Source organism: Parasteatoda tepidariorum, chromosome 3 (assembly GCF_982258835.1).
Source record: "Parasteatoda tepidariorum strain Cologne lab strain chromosome 3, Ptep-v5.0, whole genome shotgun sequence".
NCBI classification, from domain to species: domain Eukaryota; kingdom Metazoa; phylum Arthropoda; class Arachnida; order Araneae; family Theridiidae; genus Parasteatoda; species Parasteatoda tepidariorum.
The window spans coordinates 80,078,976-80,099,491 of record NC_141757.1 but is presented as its reverse complement, the minus strand read 5'-3'; the positions used below and the strand labels follow the sequence as shown (position 1 = coordinate 80,099,491).

Below are 20,516 nucleotides of genomic sequence, written 5' to 3'. Positions count from 1 at the left end.
AATTCATTTGATATGGAAACATTGAACTTCATATTATACTCGTCGCACTTTTGTTAATCGCACAAATTTTTGCTTTGAACTAAACTGATCCGTTCCGTTCGTCTGGACCCAGCGTTTGTCAATTTGTCATCAATTTTGATAAAGATAATTTTGTTTGAAGCAAAAATTTTACAAATCAGCCCCTAAGATAAGCAATGATTTCTTCGTAAATTTTAATTTTTTTCATAGGATCAGTCAACATTCTTACACAGAGGTAGCATTTGTTAAAAGTTTTATTTGTTTCTCAGTAAACATTTAACTAATAAGACTTGATAAGTTAATTCCCCATCATAATCTGTTAAAATCTTTTCCTCTTAGTTACAGCCTTTGTTTAAATTTTTCTAAAAAATTTCAACTTATTTATTAGCTGTTGTTCTGCTTGTAATAACTATGATTATTATAAATAACAATATTTTCTAAGAGATGTATTGTAAACAAACTAAACTTGATCTGGATATTATTATTTGGAAGGATTTAGTTACCTTTAATTCTGTATTATTTTCTGTAGTAAATATAAGACTACCTATTTTAAAATTAGATATCCGCATTTCCTATAAATACTTGATATTTAGTATCTCATTATTAGGATTGCAAGTTTGTCGCGGGAAAAAAGACACGAAATTCGCTGGATATTTTGAAAATTATGCTAATTATAAATACAGAAAAATGTGCTATGATGTAAAAGACAGAGATTGTGCCTATAGTAAAACAAAGCTTAAAAAATACACCACAAAAGTATTTCTTTTAATTTAAGGCAATATTAATATTTTTAAATAAATGAACAAAATTTTGTATAAAGTACTGTACATTATCAGATTATTTTCATTTATGTTGCATCTTTATACATTTATATACTTTGAAAACGATCTTTCCACATCTACGCTGTTTCTAGGCACCGACAAACATCCAATTGCCACTTTGGCCAATTTTTGAATTGCGTTATGCTTTGAAAAAAGGTTAAAGCCCCTCTAAAAGAAATCACTAAAAGCCACCCAGGAAAATTTTTCTGGATACATACAAAGGCAGTAGAAATTTCATTTGCTGTGTGCAATAGCCTAGATGACAATTTTTCTGTCAAACATTTGATAAGTAACATTTTTTTTCTCTTGTGATTCCTATTTCTTTTATATTCCTACAGACAATCAGTCAATCACCCTCCCTAAGTGTAGAAAGACCACCTTATTTGACAAGATTGGAATTATCTCTGAACGATTTTCTTCTGTCATTTTTCTATTGATTCTGACTCTTTTGCTATTAATTCACTCTCTTAAATGTCTAATCAATTTTACATGTTTAATTTGAGGATTCCGGAAATTAAAAAATTGTGTTAAATAAAAATAATAAATTAAAAAAGTGAAAACAAAAATTCAAATTTTAAGCAATTTTTTAAGAATTGAAACATATTGAGAAATTCACCGATTTTAGAAGAAAAAAAAAGAGTACAATTTCATGGAAGTCCGTGCCGTGACAGAACTGCAGCTATACTCATTATTTTAAATTTAAACCATAATCTAAGCTTATTAGTGATGAGCTGGTGGATGGTAATTTGTTTTCTATTTAATAAATGAATAAACTATGTATGATATGTGTCTATCATTTAATAAATAGTTATTGTTGAAGCCCGTATATATGTTGTACTAGTAGCTCCACATACATTTATTAGAACAAAAAAAATTACATCTTAGTTGGTGTGTTTACAGAGATAGATCAATGCGCTGTTTATAATAAACACATTATATATTAATCTGCAATTCATTCTTTTAGTTGTCATTTATCTAAAAATCCATTCAACATTATTTTCATGAGCTTGTAATACGAACCACGCAAATTAAAGACAAAATATTAATATGGTCCATCGAGCCAGAGCATAGGTTGTGAAGTGCTGCTCATCAAATAATGATCAAAGCATCTATTGGATTTCTAATGCATTCATTCATCTGGTAATATATTCTAAGTATTTATCTTGATGAATGAATGCATTAGTAATACATTCTAAATATTTATCCCAATGAATGAATGCGTTAGTAATCCAATGGAAGCTTTGATCATTATTTAATGAGCAACACTATCTTCACGAGCCATGCTCCGGCTCGACAGACCATATTAATAGTTTGCGCAGTTCGTATTATGAGCTCATGAAAATAATGTTGATCGGATTTTTATGAGAATAAAATGAGCTTATTCCAGATACCTTTGTATCAGTTATTGAAATTTTTATGACATTTTAACTAACAGAAATTTGTTTTCTTTTATAGAAAATGGCTAAAGTAACATTAAAAATTAGCAATGAATTAGCTGCATGTGATCCCTGTGATAAACCTATTCTTATTGTTGGGACAAAGACTCTTCTGTCTTCTCTCTCCTATGATACTATTAAAAACAAGTTGCAGCCAGTTGTGTCAAAAGAGGTAAAATTGTCCTACATCTAGGTTTTAAACTTTTAATATCTTGCTTCATTTGAATGATCAAGTTCATTCAAAGAATAGTAAATTTTAGGTGTTATGTTTAACTGAAGCAATTGCTTATAGATTACTTAACATTTAGTTATGTATCCTGAGGCATCAAGAGTTCTTGTGCCCTTTTCTCCTTGTTTTCTGAATAAATACCTCTTTTTACTTATTATCTTGAGTATATGTTGTGTGATTTTTCTCTCCTATCATTAAACTCTATATACAATTCACTTTGTTATGTAACTGATTTATTAGTTAGATGTTATAGTAGGGGTCAAAGTTGAATATTGATGATAAGAAATGATTTTTAAAAATTTAATATCAGTTGCATGATTTTGAAATGCCTGTCTGTGTATGGAAGCAAGAAAATAATTTATTATAAGTATAAGTGTATAGTTTTTAGAATAAATCATTGCTATAGAACAATGTATTTTCTTGACATTGTCTTTTTTCAACAATGAAGCATTTGATAATAAATATTACTATATCTTAAGCATTTGAGCTTCTTTTTTTAAGCATACCTTGCTGGCATAGATCTCTATCATGGGAAGATTTATTATGTATCTTTATTTGTGCTAAAATGTTGATTGCCAGATTTTTGTTAAAGCTATAGTTAAACAGGTGTATGTAAGAAACAGTGCGAAAAAAGGAAAAATTAAATCTCCTACAGGGACAAACTCAAGAGGTATATTTTGTAGCCTATTTAGTCAAGCTCATGTAAGTAAAACTGTACCATAGAGTGTCATTTTGACGATAACAGTTTGTATAAGTAGATATCAAAGTGGGAATATCTCCTTAATCATTAATTGGTTATAATTTTGTTGTTCATTGATCAAAATTATAATGGTGTAGCATTTCAGCTTCTCAAGTGTTAGTACATTAAAAAGTGTGCTTTCTTTTTATTATTGTACTTTTTTTATTAATTTCTTTTAAACTAAAGCTAATTTTTTAAATTCTGTTTAAGAAAAAGCATATTTTTTTCTGAAATTATTAAACTGGTTTAAGGTACAAACTTTTGCTGCCAGAAAGAATGAAATTGGTGAATTGAATTTTTTTTTTGTCACCTAAATCTTATTTAATTTTCAAGACTTAAGTCATGCTGTACGCAAATAACAATGAAAGGTAATATATAATATATAGTTGCCAAAATTGCAGGAAAGTGCAGAAGTTGATAAAAATACTTTTAAACAACTAGTATATATAGTACTTTGTATTGACATTTTGCAAATAGTTATGCGTAATAATCTGTGGTTTTATGTTCATTGAACAAAGTAAAAAAAAATAATTTTTTTTTTTTTTTGTACCATAGTAAATTTTGTTTGTGGATCTAATTTTATTACTTAATTTACTATTGTAAATTTTTGTTTTGGTTATAAATTATTTTTTGCTGCTATTTGGTATTAGTATTGGTCTTTTGGATGTGATATTTATTTAATTTTTTTTATGGTTTTTCTAAATATAATGTTGTGCCATATATGTTTTAATGTGTTTCTTTCTCTAGATGAAGAGTGGTTAGATTTGCTTATCTTAAAATGTCATACTAGAATTTTAATTTATAATAGTACTTGGAATTTTTTTGGGGGTAACACCCCAAAAAAATTTAGAGAGTAATTTCAATTCTTTATGATTTTTTAATGGTGAAATTTAAAATCGAGAAGACAACTTCAAAATAAAGATTACCTTTGTATATTGCCACTATTTTATACCATGTTATATTTCAACTAATATATTAACTATGCAAAATAAAGATTCTAAAATTATTGATTGAATATTTAACTAAAATACTTCACTATAGACTAGTTAAAGTTAAACCAAAGTCCCACAATTTTGCATACATCTTGTTCAAATTTCATGTCTCAATTCACACTTTCATTGGTCACGTTAAAAAGGATTTATTCACAAGATAATCTAGAAAGTTCATTTTAATAAACTAACTTCATAGATTTTATTCAATTTTGAGTTTCAAAAATGCTTTTTTACAAACAGCTGTAGTTATTGGCAGTATTGGAGCAAAAATAATTAATTTTATTAATTCAGGAAAATTTTCAGGGGTGTCAATGTCACCTTCCCTACATTCAGAGATAATGAGTGACTGCCACTACATAAAATATTGGATTATAAAATCAGCTGCTTTTTAAATTCAAAACTGCAAGAACAGAATCATTGCTATCAAAACATGTTAAAACCATCCTTTTATTAAATAATTTAAATCTCTGCCTTTTCAAAGCATATAAAGCAATTCAAGAAAAAAATTAAAAGTGTGATTTACACTTAAAAAAAATATGGATCAGGGAGTGTAAAAGAATCCTAATGAAAACTTGAAAATTATTATCATTCATTGTCAATTGATCATTACTCATTCAATAAGATGGATTTATATTTTAAAATGAGTTAATGCTAAAAAGCACTTGATATTTTAAAATGAGTTTAATACCAAAGAAAGGGAATTATTTAAAATTACAAAAACTTCTATTAACTTTAAAACCATGTTTAATTTTAAATTTTTTCAGACAATTTTGTCAAATATCTGTAAATTAAAATAAGAAAAAAACATGTTTGATTTCAATGTACCTTCAATAAAAGTAAAATATAAATGTAGTAATAAATCTAGTTTTTTATGTATTTGTGTTTATAAAGTCGAACGCCTAATTAAATTAAATATTTTCAGAAGGGATAGATAAGGGAAGGATTTTAATAAGCAGTGGACATTGTGTTTATTAGGGTTCATATGATCTTTAAAAAATTCATAAAGTGGTGATTGCAAAATTAAAAAAATAAAATACATTTTAATACGTGGGCACCACTGTGCTTAATATTTTCAAATAGATATATTTATCCACTAAATCTGTCTCAACGAATTATTAATCTTATAGTGAAAGCTGATAAAAAGAAATTTGTAACTTCTTTATTTGAACATTATCATATTATAGGGTTTACAGCATTTTTTCTTATTTATATAACTCTTATTTGGAGAAAAAAATCAGCCTGAAAAGTACAAAACTAACAGTTTTAACTAAAAAATATTTATGATGAGTGCGTTCATACCTGGTAAAATGTTTGTGGAGTGCAACTCTTTTTCCAATGCGTTAAATATGCATCTAAGTGCATATTGGGGAACTTGCTTGGAATGCATTGTGTTTCTATCGACAAGACTTATACCAATTATGCTTTCATATTTAATCTCTCAATACAGCCCTTAAGAGTATCTATTATGAATTATACAGCTAGCATATTCGTCTTAATTTAAATTATATGAAAATCTGTCTTTTTTTTTTCCTTATATAAAATCAAGACTTAACTTTTTAGGTATTTGAATCTGCTGTTGAATATATACAGACTTCTTCATCTGATTCAGTTCCTCTTTACATGAGAGATGCTGTTCTAGCTCGCCTGCCATCTAGCTGTTCTCGTCATAATACTCCTTCACAAGTGCATTATTTAACTAAATTAGTTAAAAGTTACAGTTTTCAATCTGATGGCTATATAGTGGTAAGAATAGATTTTGTTATTTATATTGGTATCCTATAATTTATTAATCAAGCATGATATTCTTCTGACTTTCTAATATTTCAAAGAATGTCGGTCGTTATGAAAGTAGTACAAAAATGATTTATTAAGAAAATTATCTTGAGCCTCCTAAAAGCTTTCTTGTTCACTGTTATTTGACTCACTAAGAAATAAGTTTTCCATTTTTCTTTTCGAAATTTCAATGAATTAAGGTAAAGATTTTAAGTTATACTCCTCTTTACTCAGCAAAGATTCAAACTGATCACGAAAAGTGGCAAGATGAGAAACAGATACGGAGCAATGGACACAAATAAGCAGACGTGATATCAGGGAAACAACTATTATTCTTGCGACCACCAGAGTCTCGCATTATTAAAGTATCTTGGTGGGAGTACTTAGCAGGATATGCTTCGTACAGCAGTACTCATGGCCTGAAGGAGATATCATTGTAAACTCGTGTGGCAAGTCAATGTTTTAATCAATGTGTGACTGAATCAAAATGAAAAGAATTCGCTTAATGACAAATTTAGTATAAGTTGTTTAGCAATGTTGCATTAAAAAATTTTCATTGTGTATTGCTTTATTTTTTAATTTGTAAGCCTAATCTTAAATAAAAATTTTGTAAATTTTTTAAAAAAAAAAAAAGCTAAGCTCACAAAATTTTTTTAAAATTTTGTACACTTAGTTTTTAATTTTATACGTTATAAAATTTAAACTAGTGAAGTCCTCCATATTAAATTAAAATTCTAATCCTGGGGGTATTAGTTTATGGAGAGATTGTGATATTTCTGCTTAACAAATATCTTGTTTAACTTGAAAATTTTTTTCTTAGATGGTATGTGAATACTCAAATGCATTTCCATCTGCTTGTGCCATAGCTCGAGCATTTCCACTGTTCACCAAGAAAAATGGTGGCTCTCCTCATACTGTGACTGTTGAATTCATCATCTTGTCACCTGATGGTTCAAAAGTCTCTCCATTGACTGATGAAGATTTAAAATGTTTGACAGCAGCTGCAGATGGCATTAGAATAGCTTCAAAGATAGTAGATACTCCCTGCAATGACATGAATACTGACACCTTTCTTCAGGTAGATTTTAATAAGAAATATTGGTATTGTCGTATTTTCTTATTTTTTTTATTTACATAGTTGAGAAAGTTCCGAAAAAAATAAACAAAATGTAAGAATGGTTTCTGTCTAACCAGAAAATAATATTGGCATAATGACATTATTTTGACTCAAAATTGAAAAATTTCTGAATTAAATAAACACAATTAAAGAATGTTTTTTTTTTCTTTTTCGAATTGGAAATCATATTGGCATAGTTATATTATTTTGACTTACATAATTGAGAAAATTTCAAATAATATAATTTGAGAATAGTTTCTGTCCAATAAATTTTTTTTTTAAATATTTTTAATGTTGCATAATTGTAAGTTTTGAATTAAGAAAATTTATATTTTCCATTTACATTTTTTTTTAACTCTCTGCAAATATTAAGCTAAAAAATTTTCTTGATTGTTTGATTTAATAGTAAAACATATTTAACTATTTTAAAGTTTTGGAAATTGTACTTAAGAGTAAATTTAATGGCAATTCAATTATCTACAATTTTTAGAAGATGTAGAAAGGAATGAAATAGTGAGATTTATTTAAAAAATTTCTATCAATTTTTTTGTTACTTTTATTTAAAATGATTTTAGTCCAATTAACAATTCAGTGATTTCAATTACTAATTTGATATTAAATGTTAAACTGAGGAGTAGTTCAAAAATTTTTTTTTTGAAAAACTAGTGTTTACCTGTAAGCGTACTGTATATTTGTTTAAAATAATTAGAAAAAAATTTTATATTCTTATTTATTTTTATAGAGTAGTATTCCTTGTCTTGATTATGTAGCTATTATATATAAAGCAAAAATATGTAGCATAGCATTTTTAAAAAGTGCTTAAAGGTACTTATTTTTGATTTTCAAAGGTGTGAATGGGATTTTATTTTATTTTATTATTTTTTTGTTATGTATTTTTATTAGATTTTTTTTTTTCTTTTTTGCCTTTTTGATTGTTCTTGAATTATTTTTAAAAAATGTGGTTTTCTCAATGTTCTGTTAATTGTTTTAACAGTTCAACCACAGTCTATTTTCATATTTAGTTGCCTGCTTTAAAAGAAAACTATCATTTTACATCCTGGATGAATGATTCTAGGGACCTCTTGCAGGTTTCTTGCACTCACACCTACAAGTCTGCTGTATTTTGTAAGAGATTCTCTATTTCAGGCTTCATCTTCCACCCTTTGAACCGAAAATCTCTCGAATTTTGCTGATTGCAATCTTATGCATGATTCAGATTTGTCATTTAAAAATAATATATCTTTTATCATGAGATTTAAAAGTAATTGAAATAAAAAATGCATTATCAGATGTGTTAAATGTGATGAATATATCATATAATAATTTACTTTTGATTAAAATGTTTAGCATTAATAATAATTGTATTCTTGTTTCAAATTTATTGAAAAAATTGTCATCATTACATTACAAGAATACTGAACCAAATTACAAATTTTAATAGAAATTTAATTATAGGGACCATTCACTAATTTACATTTGTTATATGAATTTATAAAGGCTTTCTTAGTTTGCCTAATTTTCTACATGTCTTTATCAATTTAGCAGGACGAATAATATTAATCTTGTAAATAATTTTGTTGAATATAAATTTATAAATAATTTTTGTTCAAATTTTAAAAAATGCACCCAATAACTTTTTTTTAAATTTAAGTTAAACTAATTGTAATTTTTTGTGCAAAGAAAGTTCTTATTTTTTGTTGAAAACTTTTGATACACATCTTGAAAAAAAAGAATCTTGATTCAATTCAAGAAACATTTGGTTTTGCATCAAATATTCTCTTATGTATTTGGATATTTAAAGCCCAGTTACTGCTTGTTTGACCACTTACTTTAATAACAATATTTATTATTATTATCTGAGTGAATTCTATTCATGTTCTATTCATTCTATTCATGTTCATATAAAGAGAGGATTGATTCTAAAAGATAGGCTTACTAAACAAATGGAATGTATGAAAATTATAATAAGCTATGAACTCATAGATTCCGCTTTTAGATTCAAAAAGAAAATTTTCTTTATATTTGTCACACGCATAAATGAACAATTGTTTTAAGATTTCTAAATGACGGAACTTTTAGCTAAGTTCAAATCTTATAATAAATAAGTTTTGCATTGTATTTATTATATATGTATGAGGACAACTATGGAGAGGACAGGACATTTTTTTATCCACATACACTTCCTATCAAAATATATTTTGAAATGAAATTTTTTAAAATCAAAAATACCTTTCAATTATTTTAAATTAAAATTTATAATTATATATAAATTTTTTAATAATTGATGTTGATTTATTTTGCAATGAGTTTTTATCAATTTTAAAGTAATTTGAGAAAGGTGTTGAGTGGAATGAACTAAAAAAAATTTGAATAGAATTTTTTTTAGTGATAATTACAAGAGTTTTAGCTATTTTCAAAAGAAATAATCAGCTGTAATCTAAAGCCTTTCTCCTTTTAGGAAATAAAATTAGTTGCTGATAAATTAAGTGCCAAATTAGAAGTTATTCAAGGAGAAGAACTAGATAAGAGAGGTCTTGGAGGTAAATTTTAAAATTCTATGATGATTATTGATTTACTTTATAATGCTTTAGTTTCTGTTGTTCTTTAACTACTTCATATACAGCAACATCTAAATCAAGTTTATGAATTTATTAGTTTTCAAACAAAGAAGAATAACTTCAGGGCTCTTCTGGCAACCAATGCATTTAATCTACGAGCAAGTGGCTTGAGTTAAATTGCATTTCTGTCAAAGATGCAAGGTCTGTAGGGTTAAGAAAAAGCAGCTTATTCGCTTCTACTGCTTGATCTTATCAAAGCAGCACTGAGTTAGTCACTTGCGTACAAGGGCATTTCTCTGAGGTTTGTCTGTCAGCATGTTGTCCCCAGTTGATGAATAGAATTTTTGTATGTCGCTCAGATGTTAGTATTGACAACCTTATTGACATGATAATTCAAAGCAGCCTCAATAGCTATGAGTTTTGTCTAGAAAACTGAGCTGTAGTTAAGGTTTTGAACTTTTTGTGAACTTTTAAATAACTAATAAGATTAAAAATATGATACAATAAAAAGAATAAATTTAATTATTTGGGTAAATTTAAACAGTAACCGTAATCAGCTGTAGCCACTTAGAAGGTCTGGAGAGAAAAAAATTACAAATGGGAGAAATGTTTCAAAACAACTCTATACTCTTATAGGACAGTTAGTTTCAGCATAACTTACTAATGTGCAAATAATGCGAATTGGTTATAACTAATCATTGTATCTCTTTCCAATTAAAAAGAACTTTTTAAATTAGCTTGTTTTAATTGTTTAGGTATTTATTCTGTTGGAAGAGCTGCAGAGCACCCACCCGCACTAGCAGTTCTTAGTCATACTCCTCCAAATGCAAAAGAAACCATTGCTTGGGTTGGAAAAGGCATTGTTTATGATACAGGTGGTCTCTGCATAAAGTCTAGGGTAAAAACTTTTTTTATTTTTTTCATTTCAGTGTTTTGTTTGCTTTTTATTATTTTCAGTTACATAATTAACAAACATACCTGAATTTTTGTATGGGACTCATTTGTTAATTTAAAGTGAGGCTTTTTTTTTTTATTAAACTGTCATTAGTAATTTTTACCCCTGATTACTAAATTTGATTAATAATCTGATATATTAAGGTTTTGTACATGGATAAAAATCATATTAGAAAACTTAATAAGATGTCAGGAAGATTTAACTACTTTTTAAGTAAATATAATTGATTGATTTATTTGCTGTAGTATTTAAATAGACAAATTCAGGTTTTACTTTGTAACCAAATTTTAAAGTTAAACAAGAAGAATGTTAGAGTGCCCAGATTCAAAACTCAGTGAGGCTCATTTTGATATATAATGCTTTTGGCTTACAGTGATGACATTAAATGTGCCTTGATCATGGGTTAGAGTACCATCTCACAGTTCAAGAACAATATATATTCAATAAATTGAATATAAAATTGTTTTTAAACTATGAGATGGTACCTTCAATTAGATCTAGTGTTTTATGCTTTGGTAAGGTACCCACTTGAGATGTAGCACCAAAAAAAAATTATTAAATGATGATCTAAAACAAAACTAAAATTGTACCTTCATTGTTTACAAGTGCCTTTTTTTTATTTATTTTTTTACCTTTCCTTTTTTTTATTTTTTTTTTTTTTGATCAAAAAGATATAGCAAAGATTCTGTTCAATCATTTCCAAAAATAATTTAAGTATTTCCATTAGTAGTAGTAGTAATATAATTCTAACCTATGTAATATGTAATTTCTTACTGAGTTACTGAGTATTATTTAACCATAGTAATTTATATATAATATACTACATGTATATATATATATATATATATATATTATAGATATGTATTTCAATAGAAATGTTTCAAATTTGTTTTAGTCTTCAATGACTGGAATGAAGAGGGATTGTGGTGGAGCAGCTGCCATTCTAGGAGCTTTTTATGTCACAGTTTCAATGGTACAGTTTATTTGATTAGTAACTTTGTTTTATCTTTTTAGTTGGATTGTCTGTTTCTCTCCAAGAAGAGGATGTAATACCACAGGAGAAACTTTTCATGGCAAATTTTGTTTAACCCCAAAAGTTTAGAAAAAGTGTGTTCAGGTTAACTTAGATTAAACCATGAAGTTTCAAGTGCTGAAAAAAAATGTTTTTTTAAAAAAAAAAATCAAAATGCAAACAAATTAATGCAGGATTACTTGTCCACATTTTCATATTTTGAAGAAAGAAAAAGTTCGTCACAATTTGAAACTTCATGATTTACTCTAGGACTAAGCTCATTTTTTTTAATATATGTATTTAAAATTTTAAATTATTTATGTAAGTGAAAGAGAATTTGCTATGAAGGGTTTCTCCTTTGGTATAGCAATCCTCTTAATATTTGGTATTATTCAACAGAGCTATACAATTATTTTATAGCTTGATTTACTTTCCCTTTTTTTTAACTACCCCATTCTTTTTAAGTTATGTTTATATATATATATATATATTACTGTCATGCAACAATCCATAGTAGATAGTTCGTGCTAATCTTGTTTATTGATTGTTATTGTTTAAACTGTAAAAGAAAAAGTATGACCTTAATTTTTTATTAATTTATCTCATTGCATCTGGACACTTATGCTGTGTAATGAAATGTATGCTCCATAATGAAACTTCTAATACTTATCTTCTTAAAACAATATCCTCCGTAGTATTTTCAACACTAATAATTTCATAGAAGTATTGGAACATACATCTATTTTTATATTTAAGCATGCCAGCTGGGCTTTGTATATTTATCTTCTTACACAAGCTCACCCGTTTATGTGTTCATATTGTTCTTGCTGCCCTTGTCAGCATTGATCTGAATCCGCAGCATTATTATTGTTCTAATTAGCTGGGTACAAATCATACGCACACACACTGCTTAAAAGCTACCCTTGTTCATTCACTTTCACTATCTCACTGTTTTTTCAGTTCCATATTGGTATTCTGTATTAGCCTCCTTTTTTTTGTTCCTATTTAGACATGGTAGTTCTCTACACTTATGCTATTTAGTGAAAATAACTGTTCTAAGCATGCTATTTTTTCTTTAATATCTTCATCTTTATTACATTTAATTTTAAATGTTACTTGCGCATATTAGCATTCATGTCTATAATTTTGTCAGTTACCTAATTGAAAGTAGCACATGGTTTTATCTAAATTAGTCCAGTATTTATTTGTTATGAGTTATTTGTGATACGTTCACAATAGCGATCTCTTGTTTCAATGCCCTCCTTTGATTAAACACAAGTGCTAAATATTTGGCCCGAAAATCCCCCCCCCCCCTGCATCAATATGGACTGATAACAGCTCAGTTTCATTAGACAAATGAACTTGATTCTGTTTCTTCCTCTGGCCATGCCTGTAGACCTTTCTTCGAGAGCTTATAGCTGTGCCATGTGTGCGTGCCCTTCTTCGTTTGGGCAGCTAGCTAAGGTCATTAAATCAGTTATCAAATGTAATATATTATATAAATAACAGTTTATGAAAAAATAAGTTTTTAAAAAAAAATTATTAAGACTTTGCTGTCAACTCTATAGAACTTATCTAACCTTGTGATCTGTGTTTAATAATCCAGAATGTGTGATAATTATATTACGTCATAGCAGCCTAAATGTTTTAATACTTAAATCTTAATACAGGTGTATCTGATAAAAAATAAGTTTCGCTATACTTGATCCATTGTCTAATGAATCCGTAATTTTCTAACAAATCTGATCATTTGTAGTTACTTTAAATAATTCAAATTTTTACTACACATAATATTTTAATAAAATATTATTTTGTAAGACTCTTGTGTAAATTTGTGTGTGTGTTTTTACATTTTACTTCAAAAATAATCTACAAGTATTTTTCTTTCATTCAAGGGCTTCAAAGAAAATCTTCATGCCATTTTTTGTCTTGCAGAAAATGCTGTGGGTCCCAAATCCACTAGACCTGATGATATAATTACCATGTATTCTGGAAAGTAAGTTTAAATCCCAAATTACCTTTAAGGAATAGGATTCCTTAATAAACTCAAGAGTCACAAAATGATTATAATTAATTTTCTAATCTGTTTTGTAGATAGCTGATTAGCAGTTATATAAAATAGTATATTATTTACAATTACCTGCCACCCTTCCAATTCAAAATCTGCATTTATTTTAAAATGACTGGGAATTTTTGAGTTCATATCGAACTATACACTTTAGATTCGAAATATGCCATTAGTTGAATAAATAATTTCAAGAAACTAAAGCGGTAAGATATTACATAATTAAAGATTTCATTCACTTCAAAAATATTTCCAATTTGTATATTTTTTAAGCAAATGAAGCTTTTAATCAAGTAATGCCATTAGTAGGTAAATCAAATTATTAGTTAATTATTTTGAAACTTTTACATAACTGTTTCCTTTTATTAAAGTTAAACTATCTTGTAAAAAAATATTTTGAGTTCTTTTTACAATAATTTTATGCAAATACTGTTTTATCTACTTTAGCATTTCTAGAACTTCTTTCTATTCATTAATTTATAAATAATTATGTAGTTAATGATCAATTTTAGGAAGCCTCAGTTACATTATCCCACAATGAAAAATTATTTATTTATGTACATAATTTTACATCTTGAACAACTATTATTCTGATACTTTTCACTATAACTGTTTTATGTCTGAATTATAAAATTATTTAAAGTATTCTGAATCTTTTAAAATATATTCTGTAAAAGCTAAATATTTAAAAAAAAATTATTGAAATAAGTTATGTTAATTTAATTACGTTATTAAAAATTATTAAATTGTTGAAATGATTATAATATTAGAGAAAAACTGAACATTGATTGTAGCAGCTCTGATTTTAATGCTTTGATTTTTTTTAACACCCAAAGAAATTCACTAAAAGGAGTAAAATCTTATAATCATCCAAATGGATCGAAAATTAATTTATAGCACGGTCAATTTAGTTGAAAAAGTTCATTTAATTTTGATATTTCTAGCTAAATTTGTAATGTAAGCAATATAACTAGACTAGTGAATATGAATGCTTGATTCAGAACATCATTAATCTTTTTAAATATATTAAAAGTATCATTAAAATATTCTCATAATTTAGTATTTTTTTTATTTTATTCTCATAGTTTAATAAATTTTATTGTTCTATTTATATATATTTATATATATATATATATATATATATATATATATATATATATATATATATATATATATATATATATATATATATATATATATATATATATATATATATATATATATATATATATATATATATATATATTTTAATTATATTTTTTGCTATTTGCCTGTTAAATCTATATATATAAAAGAAAGTCGTGTTAGTTACTTCACTTATAACTCAAGAACGGCTGAACCGATTTAGCTGAAAATTGGCAGGGAGGTAGTTTAGAGCCAGGAGAAGGACATAGGATACTTTTTATCCCGTGCGATAAACCGTTCCAGCGATATCAGTGAAAGTCGAAATGGAATTTTCTGATTGGTTAAAAGCTAGCCATTGTTTTAAATTTTGCTATAAACGATTCAATTTTCAAATATCTTGAAGATAACAACAGTGATATTTTCTATCTTATAACTCTATTCAGTTAGAAAAGTAAATTAAAGTAAATTGCATATACTTTAATTTTTAATTCGCGCTTTTCTTTATGTCAGGTGAGCACAAGCAAGTAAAATCAACGAGAATAGATTTCTTAATTGTTGGTCGTATCACGGATTCAGTACTGTGAAAACTGTTTAATAAATATAAAGACAAAAGCAAATTTCATTCAAATTGCACGTTTTCAGAAATATTTATATTTAGTACGTAATTTTAGGTTAGCAAAATTAAATATACTTTTCGAAGATTTCAGTGCTGTGACAGTTGTCATTTGAAAACTATTAGTTTGTTTGTTTATTTATGCAAAGTTTTCGAATTCATCCATTTTATTTCTTTCATTTATAAAATTGATTTTTGTTTTAAATCTTATAATTTTCATATTTCTTATTCATCTCATTTTTATTGCTCTTTTTATTATTTAAAATATGTATGTGATATTTCGATTTAGCAAATTTGCGACCACTGCCAACTTTTACATTTCTTTTTTGTTGTCAGAAAGAATATTTGCAAAAATATGCCGCCTAAGCAAATCGCTCTTAGTCGGTCGACATCTCGAGCGCGCAAAAAGAGAACTACCCGTGTTTCAGAAACATCGGAGCAACGGGAAAAAGACTTGAAACTAATCGAGAACAGAATGCTTTTGCCCGTTCCTTAGAAACGTCTGAGCAACAGGAAAGAAGACTGTCAACAAATCAACTACGAACTACACAAGCCCGTTCGTCGGAAACATCAGAGCAACGGGAAGCAAGAATGAAAACAGACCGAGAACGCATTTCGCTATTCAGACGCTGCCAATACTCTGATTTGAATTTCAGTGCATTTCACTATGATCCGACAACAAACTATAGTCTTCCCCCAAGTGTCATCATCGGAGAAATATATCAATTATGTATGTTTTGTAATGCTCTCAAATTTAAAAATGAAACAGCTGAAATTTGCTGTTCTAGAAGCATACAGAAACTACAAGATTTTACGTCGCCTGCCGAGACATTATCAACCTTCGTATCAGGTCAAACAAACCAATCGAAACATTTTTTGGCGCATATACGTCGGTACAATTCGTGTTTCTAAATGACTTTATTCGGTGCTACACGTATCCTGAACGAGAATTACATCCCAACATTCAAAGTGCAAGGCCAAATTTATCATCGTGCAAGGATCACTTCTTTCAATGCCTAACGCAGATCATAAATTTCTACAAATTTATTTCATGGATAACACAAATGATCAAGTCAATCAACGTTGTCAGGTAAACAATGGCACTAAACGAAAAATTGTTACCGTATTACAAAAGTTTTTCGATCAACATAATCAGTTAATTAGGCTGTTCACAATTGCCCTAGACTAAATGTCATCCGATATTTACAAAGTTGTTATTAGAGCTGAAAAAACACCTGTAGGCCACCACAAAGAAAAATACAATGCGCCAACATTGGATGAAGTGGCTATTGTTATAGTTGGCGAAGAATTTACCTCCCGCGATACAGTTCTTCATCGCAGAAATCGTGACGTTCAAAGAGTTCTCAGAAACGTATCGATCATATGATGCATTGCAATATCCTATTTTATTTTGGTGAGGAGAGGAGGGATATTATTTTAACATAAAATTAAGAAGTCCGCAAACAGGCGAGAAAACCAATAAGAAAGCAAGTGCAATAAGTTTTTATGCATATAGATTAATGATTGCCAAAACGCTGATAATCATACTTTAAAATGTCGACAATTAGTTCATCAATACATTGTCGATATGTATGCGAAAATTGAAACTGAACGCCTACTGTATATTAAATTAAATCAAACCAAATTACATTCAGAAGAATGCATTCATTTACGGGATGCAATAATTAATGATGGTAACGTTAATCCTAATGATGTGGGGAAAATGATTATATTGCCGACTACATTTGCAGGGAGAAAAACTTGGACTCCCTGCAAATGTAGTATTCATACATGTCTGAGTATTCATACATGTGCCTTGAACTCCAAGGCACATGTATGAATACTCACAGGATGCAATGACATATGTTCTCGCATATGGGCTCCTAGATTTATTTATTACATTTACGTGCAATTCTGCTTGGGTTGAAATTAGAGATATTTTGTTACCAGGACAATCATCATCGGATCGTCATGATATTACAGCACGTGTGTTCAAACAAAAATGATAATCTTTACTTGATTTTATTGTGAAGCGTCATGTTTTTAGAGAGACACAGTGTTGGGTGTACTCTATTGAATGGCAAAAACGAGGATTGCCTCAGGCACACATTCTAATTTGGCTTATTGAAAAAAAACCACCTTCTAAAACTGATCAGATATCAGCAGAAATTCTTGATGTCACCATAGATCCAGTCTTATTTCAGATCATTGTCCAAAATATGTTTCATGCTCCGTGTGCATCACCATACATGTCTGTTTGAAAATGCACTAATGATATCCTAGAGAATTAACTGCTTTTTTTCACCATTAAATAAAATTTGCATTTCAAATCATAATCGCAAATGTCATTTACACACTTAAATACAAAATTCAAATTCAAATTGAAAGCGTTGCAACGCACGCAGGGTACAGCTAGTTTTTCATAATTCCCAGAACACAGTAAATTACACTTTAAACATTATGTTGTTAGTTAATCAATTTTACAGTTAACAAAGCTGTCTGCTATCTTTCTAATTTCTTTTTGTAATATGCAAACATATTTCATCCTTGACTGGTATCATATAAACATGTGAATAATTTTGTTATATATTGATTTAAAATCAACATTGGAATACATCTTCTGGTTTTCAAACCATTTTTAAATCGAATGATCATAATAGACCATTTTCTTATTTTATTTGCAAAATTTTGAATGATTGTAATTTATTAATAAATTAGCAATATTCAGTTAATGTGAGGTTACCTTAAAATTTCTATTTTTAGGACTGTGGAGGTAAATAATACTGACGCTGAAGGTCGCCTTGTTTTAGGAGATGGGGTAAGTGTTTTATAAATTACTTTGGGCCATATACAATTTGAACTGATATTATTATATGGGAACAAAATTAGATCTGTAACTGTGATATAAAATTTCATCTGCTGGCACATTTTTAAAAAAGGCATTATTTGTCTTTTTATTAGCATCTAAATTTAGCCTACCTGTTTATTAAAGGGGGGGGGGAGAAACTGTGATAAATTGGCTGATGGGTAATTTTTTTTTTTTTTTTTGTTATTTCAAAGGGAACCAGACTTTACATTTCTTCATGTTTTAATTGGGTTTGGTACTTAATATTTTAATTTTTAGAAATTAAACCATGTCTAAAAACTTGTATTTCAAAATGTTTCGGTAAATTTGTCATGTAAAATTATGCGAAACAATCTTAACATAAATAAAATGCCTTTACAAAACAGAATTTCTTCCCCCTAAAATTATATATTTTATAATCCCATTATTTTGTACTTTCAATATTTAATCATAAATGCTTAATGTTAAAGTTGTAGTAAATATTTTGTACTTGGTTTTTGCTGTCTTACATTTATTAAGTGGATTTTAAATTTTGTAGGTATTTTATGCTAAAAAAGATTTATGTGCCACAACTATATTAGACATGGCAACTTTAACTGGCGCTCAAGGAATATCGACAGGTAAATACCATGCCGCATTATTAACAAATAGTGAGGAATGGGAAAATGCCACTGTCAGAGCTGGAAAAAATTCTGGAGATCTAATCCATCCTCTTCCCTACACACCCGAGATTCATTTTAATGAATTTCATAGCTGCATGGCTGACATGAAAAATGCTGTAGCGGTAAGGCTTTTATAATTTATTTAACTTTCTTTAAAAAAAAAAAATTTTGCCTCTTATATTAACACTAGATTGCTCGAGGAAGTCATTTTGACAGCTTTTTAATTTCAATTAGAAAAATGATGATGACACAATTTCTTAGAATTTTATGACTTTTTGTACAACATATTACTAAATATTAACAATAAAAAAATTATAACTTGTTATATAACTGAAAATAATATCAAAAATTAATTTTAAACAAATTTCTTTTGGGCATTATAGTCTTTCTAGTGTTAATCGACTGACATTTCTGGACATTCTTATATCATCTAATTTATTTCAAATTAGTCTCATGAAAAATTTATAATTTTACACCCATTTGTGAATAGCATCCTTTTATAATGATGGTTTCTTTTTTTAAAAAGTGGTGATACAAGTATTCTATTAAGTGTTGTTTTCCAGAAACAATGTAGTTCTATAATACCACTGAATATTAATAATGTATGATTAAGATTTTAAATCAAAGTAAAGTACTGTTTTTTTTTTAAAGAAAAATTAATTTACAAAAAATACAAATTAGCTAATAAAACAATTTTTTCCTGAAAATTTCACGCTTTCTCTTTATTTAAATAAAGTTACATTGTTTTTATTTTAGGATGCAAGTAATGCTGCCGCAGCATGTGCAGGTCTTTTTATTGGTTCACACATTGGATTTGATTTTGATGGAAATTGGATTCACATTGACATGTCCAAAGTTTCATATTCAGTAAGTGTTTCTCATCATTTCTATAGCCATAATAAAACTGCTTTACATATTGTACATATTTTAATGATTGTTTATAGGGTGAAAGGGCCACAGGTTATGGAGTTGCTTTGTTATCAACTTTATTTGCTACTGCATCAGACTGCCAAATGTTACAAACATTAGCACCACAATTTGGAGATGAAGACAAATCCATTTTTCAAGCTAGAAAATGATAAATGAATATTGAATCAAATATCCTAGAGCCTTCCAGATAATCAATTCCAATGAACAATTTTTAGTAATTTTCAATTATTGCAAAGCTTCATCTGTTGTAAGACTGTTGCTTAATATAATTTGCTATGTTGAAATTTCAACTGTGAAAACTAATTTTTATAAATAATAAAGTATTTCTCAAAATATTTTGTTACAATGTTGCATTTTTATCATGAACCCATGAATGCTAAGAGTGTCAACAATGGTGTCTTTGGATATTCATCCACTTTTAGATGCACCTGGATAATTTTTTTTTAAAAAATTTTTCCACACATGCGCTGTATAAAGCAACTACTTCAATTACTCTTATCTGGCGCAGTTTTTATTATAATTTTTTTAATTTTAAAGCAATAATTTAGTTATCAGTTTAAAATTGATTCAAACGCTTTGTTTAATTTTTTTTTAATATTTAAGCTATAGCAAAAGTGGCACTAGAC

General features: G+C 27.8%; 1 protein-coding gene across 1 annotated transcript; it reads left to right on the top strand.

Annotated features, from left to right (window-relative positions):
• Positions 1 to 35: 35 nt before the first annotated feature.
• grsm (probable aminopeptidase NPEPL1 granny smith protein) lies at positions 36 to 20,223 on the top strand. Its single transcript, XM_087159670.1, has 12 exons — positions 36 to 253; positions 2,295 to 2,447; positions 5,796 to 5,978; positions 6,829 to 7,086; positions 9,584 to 9,665; positions 10,439 to 10,581; positions 11,534 to 11,611; positions 13,546 to 13,646; positions 18,217 to 18,271; positions 18,837 to 19,082; positions 19,717 to 19,827; positions 19,905 to 20,223. The coding sequence occupies exons 2-12, from the start codon at positions 2,298 to 2,300 to the stop codon at positions 20,037 to 20,039; spliced, it is 1,542 nt and encodes a 513-aa protein (XP_087015796.1). The 5' UTR covers positions 36 to 253; positions 2,295 to 2,297; the 3' UTR covers positions 20,040 to 20,223.
• Positions 20,224 to 20,516: the final 293 nt, after the last annotated feature.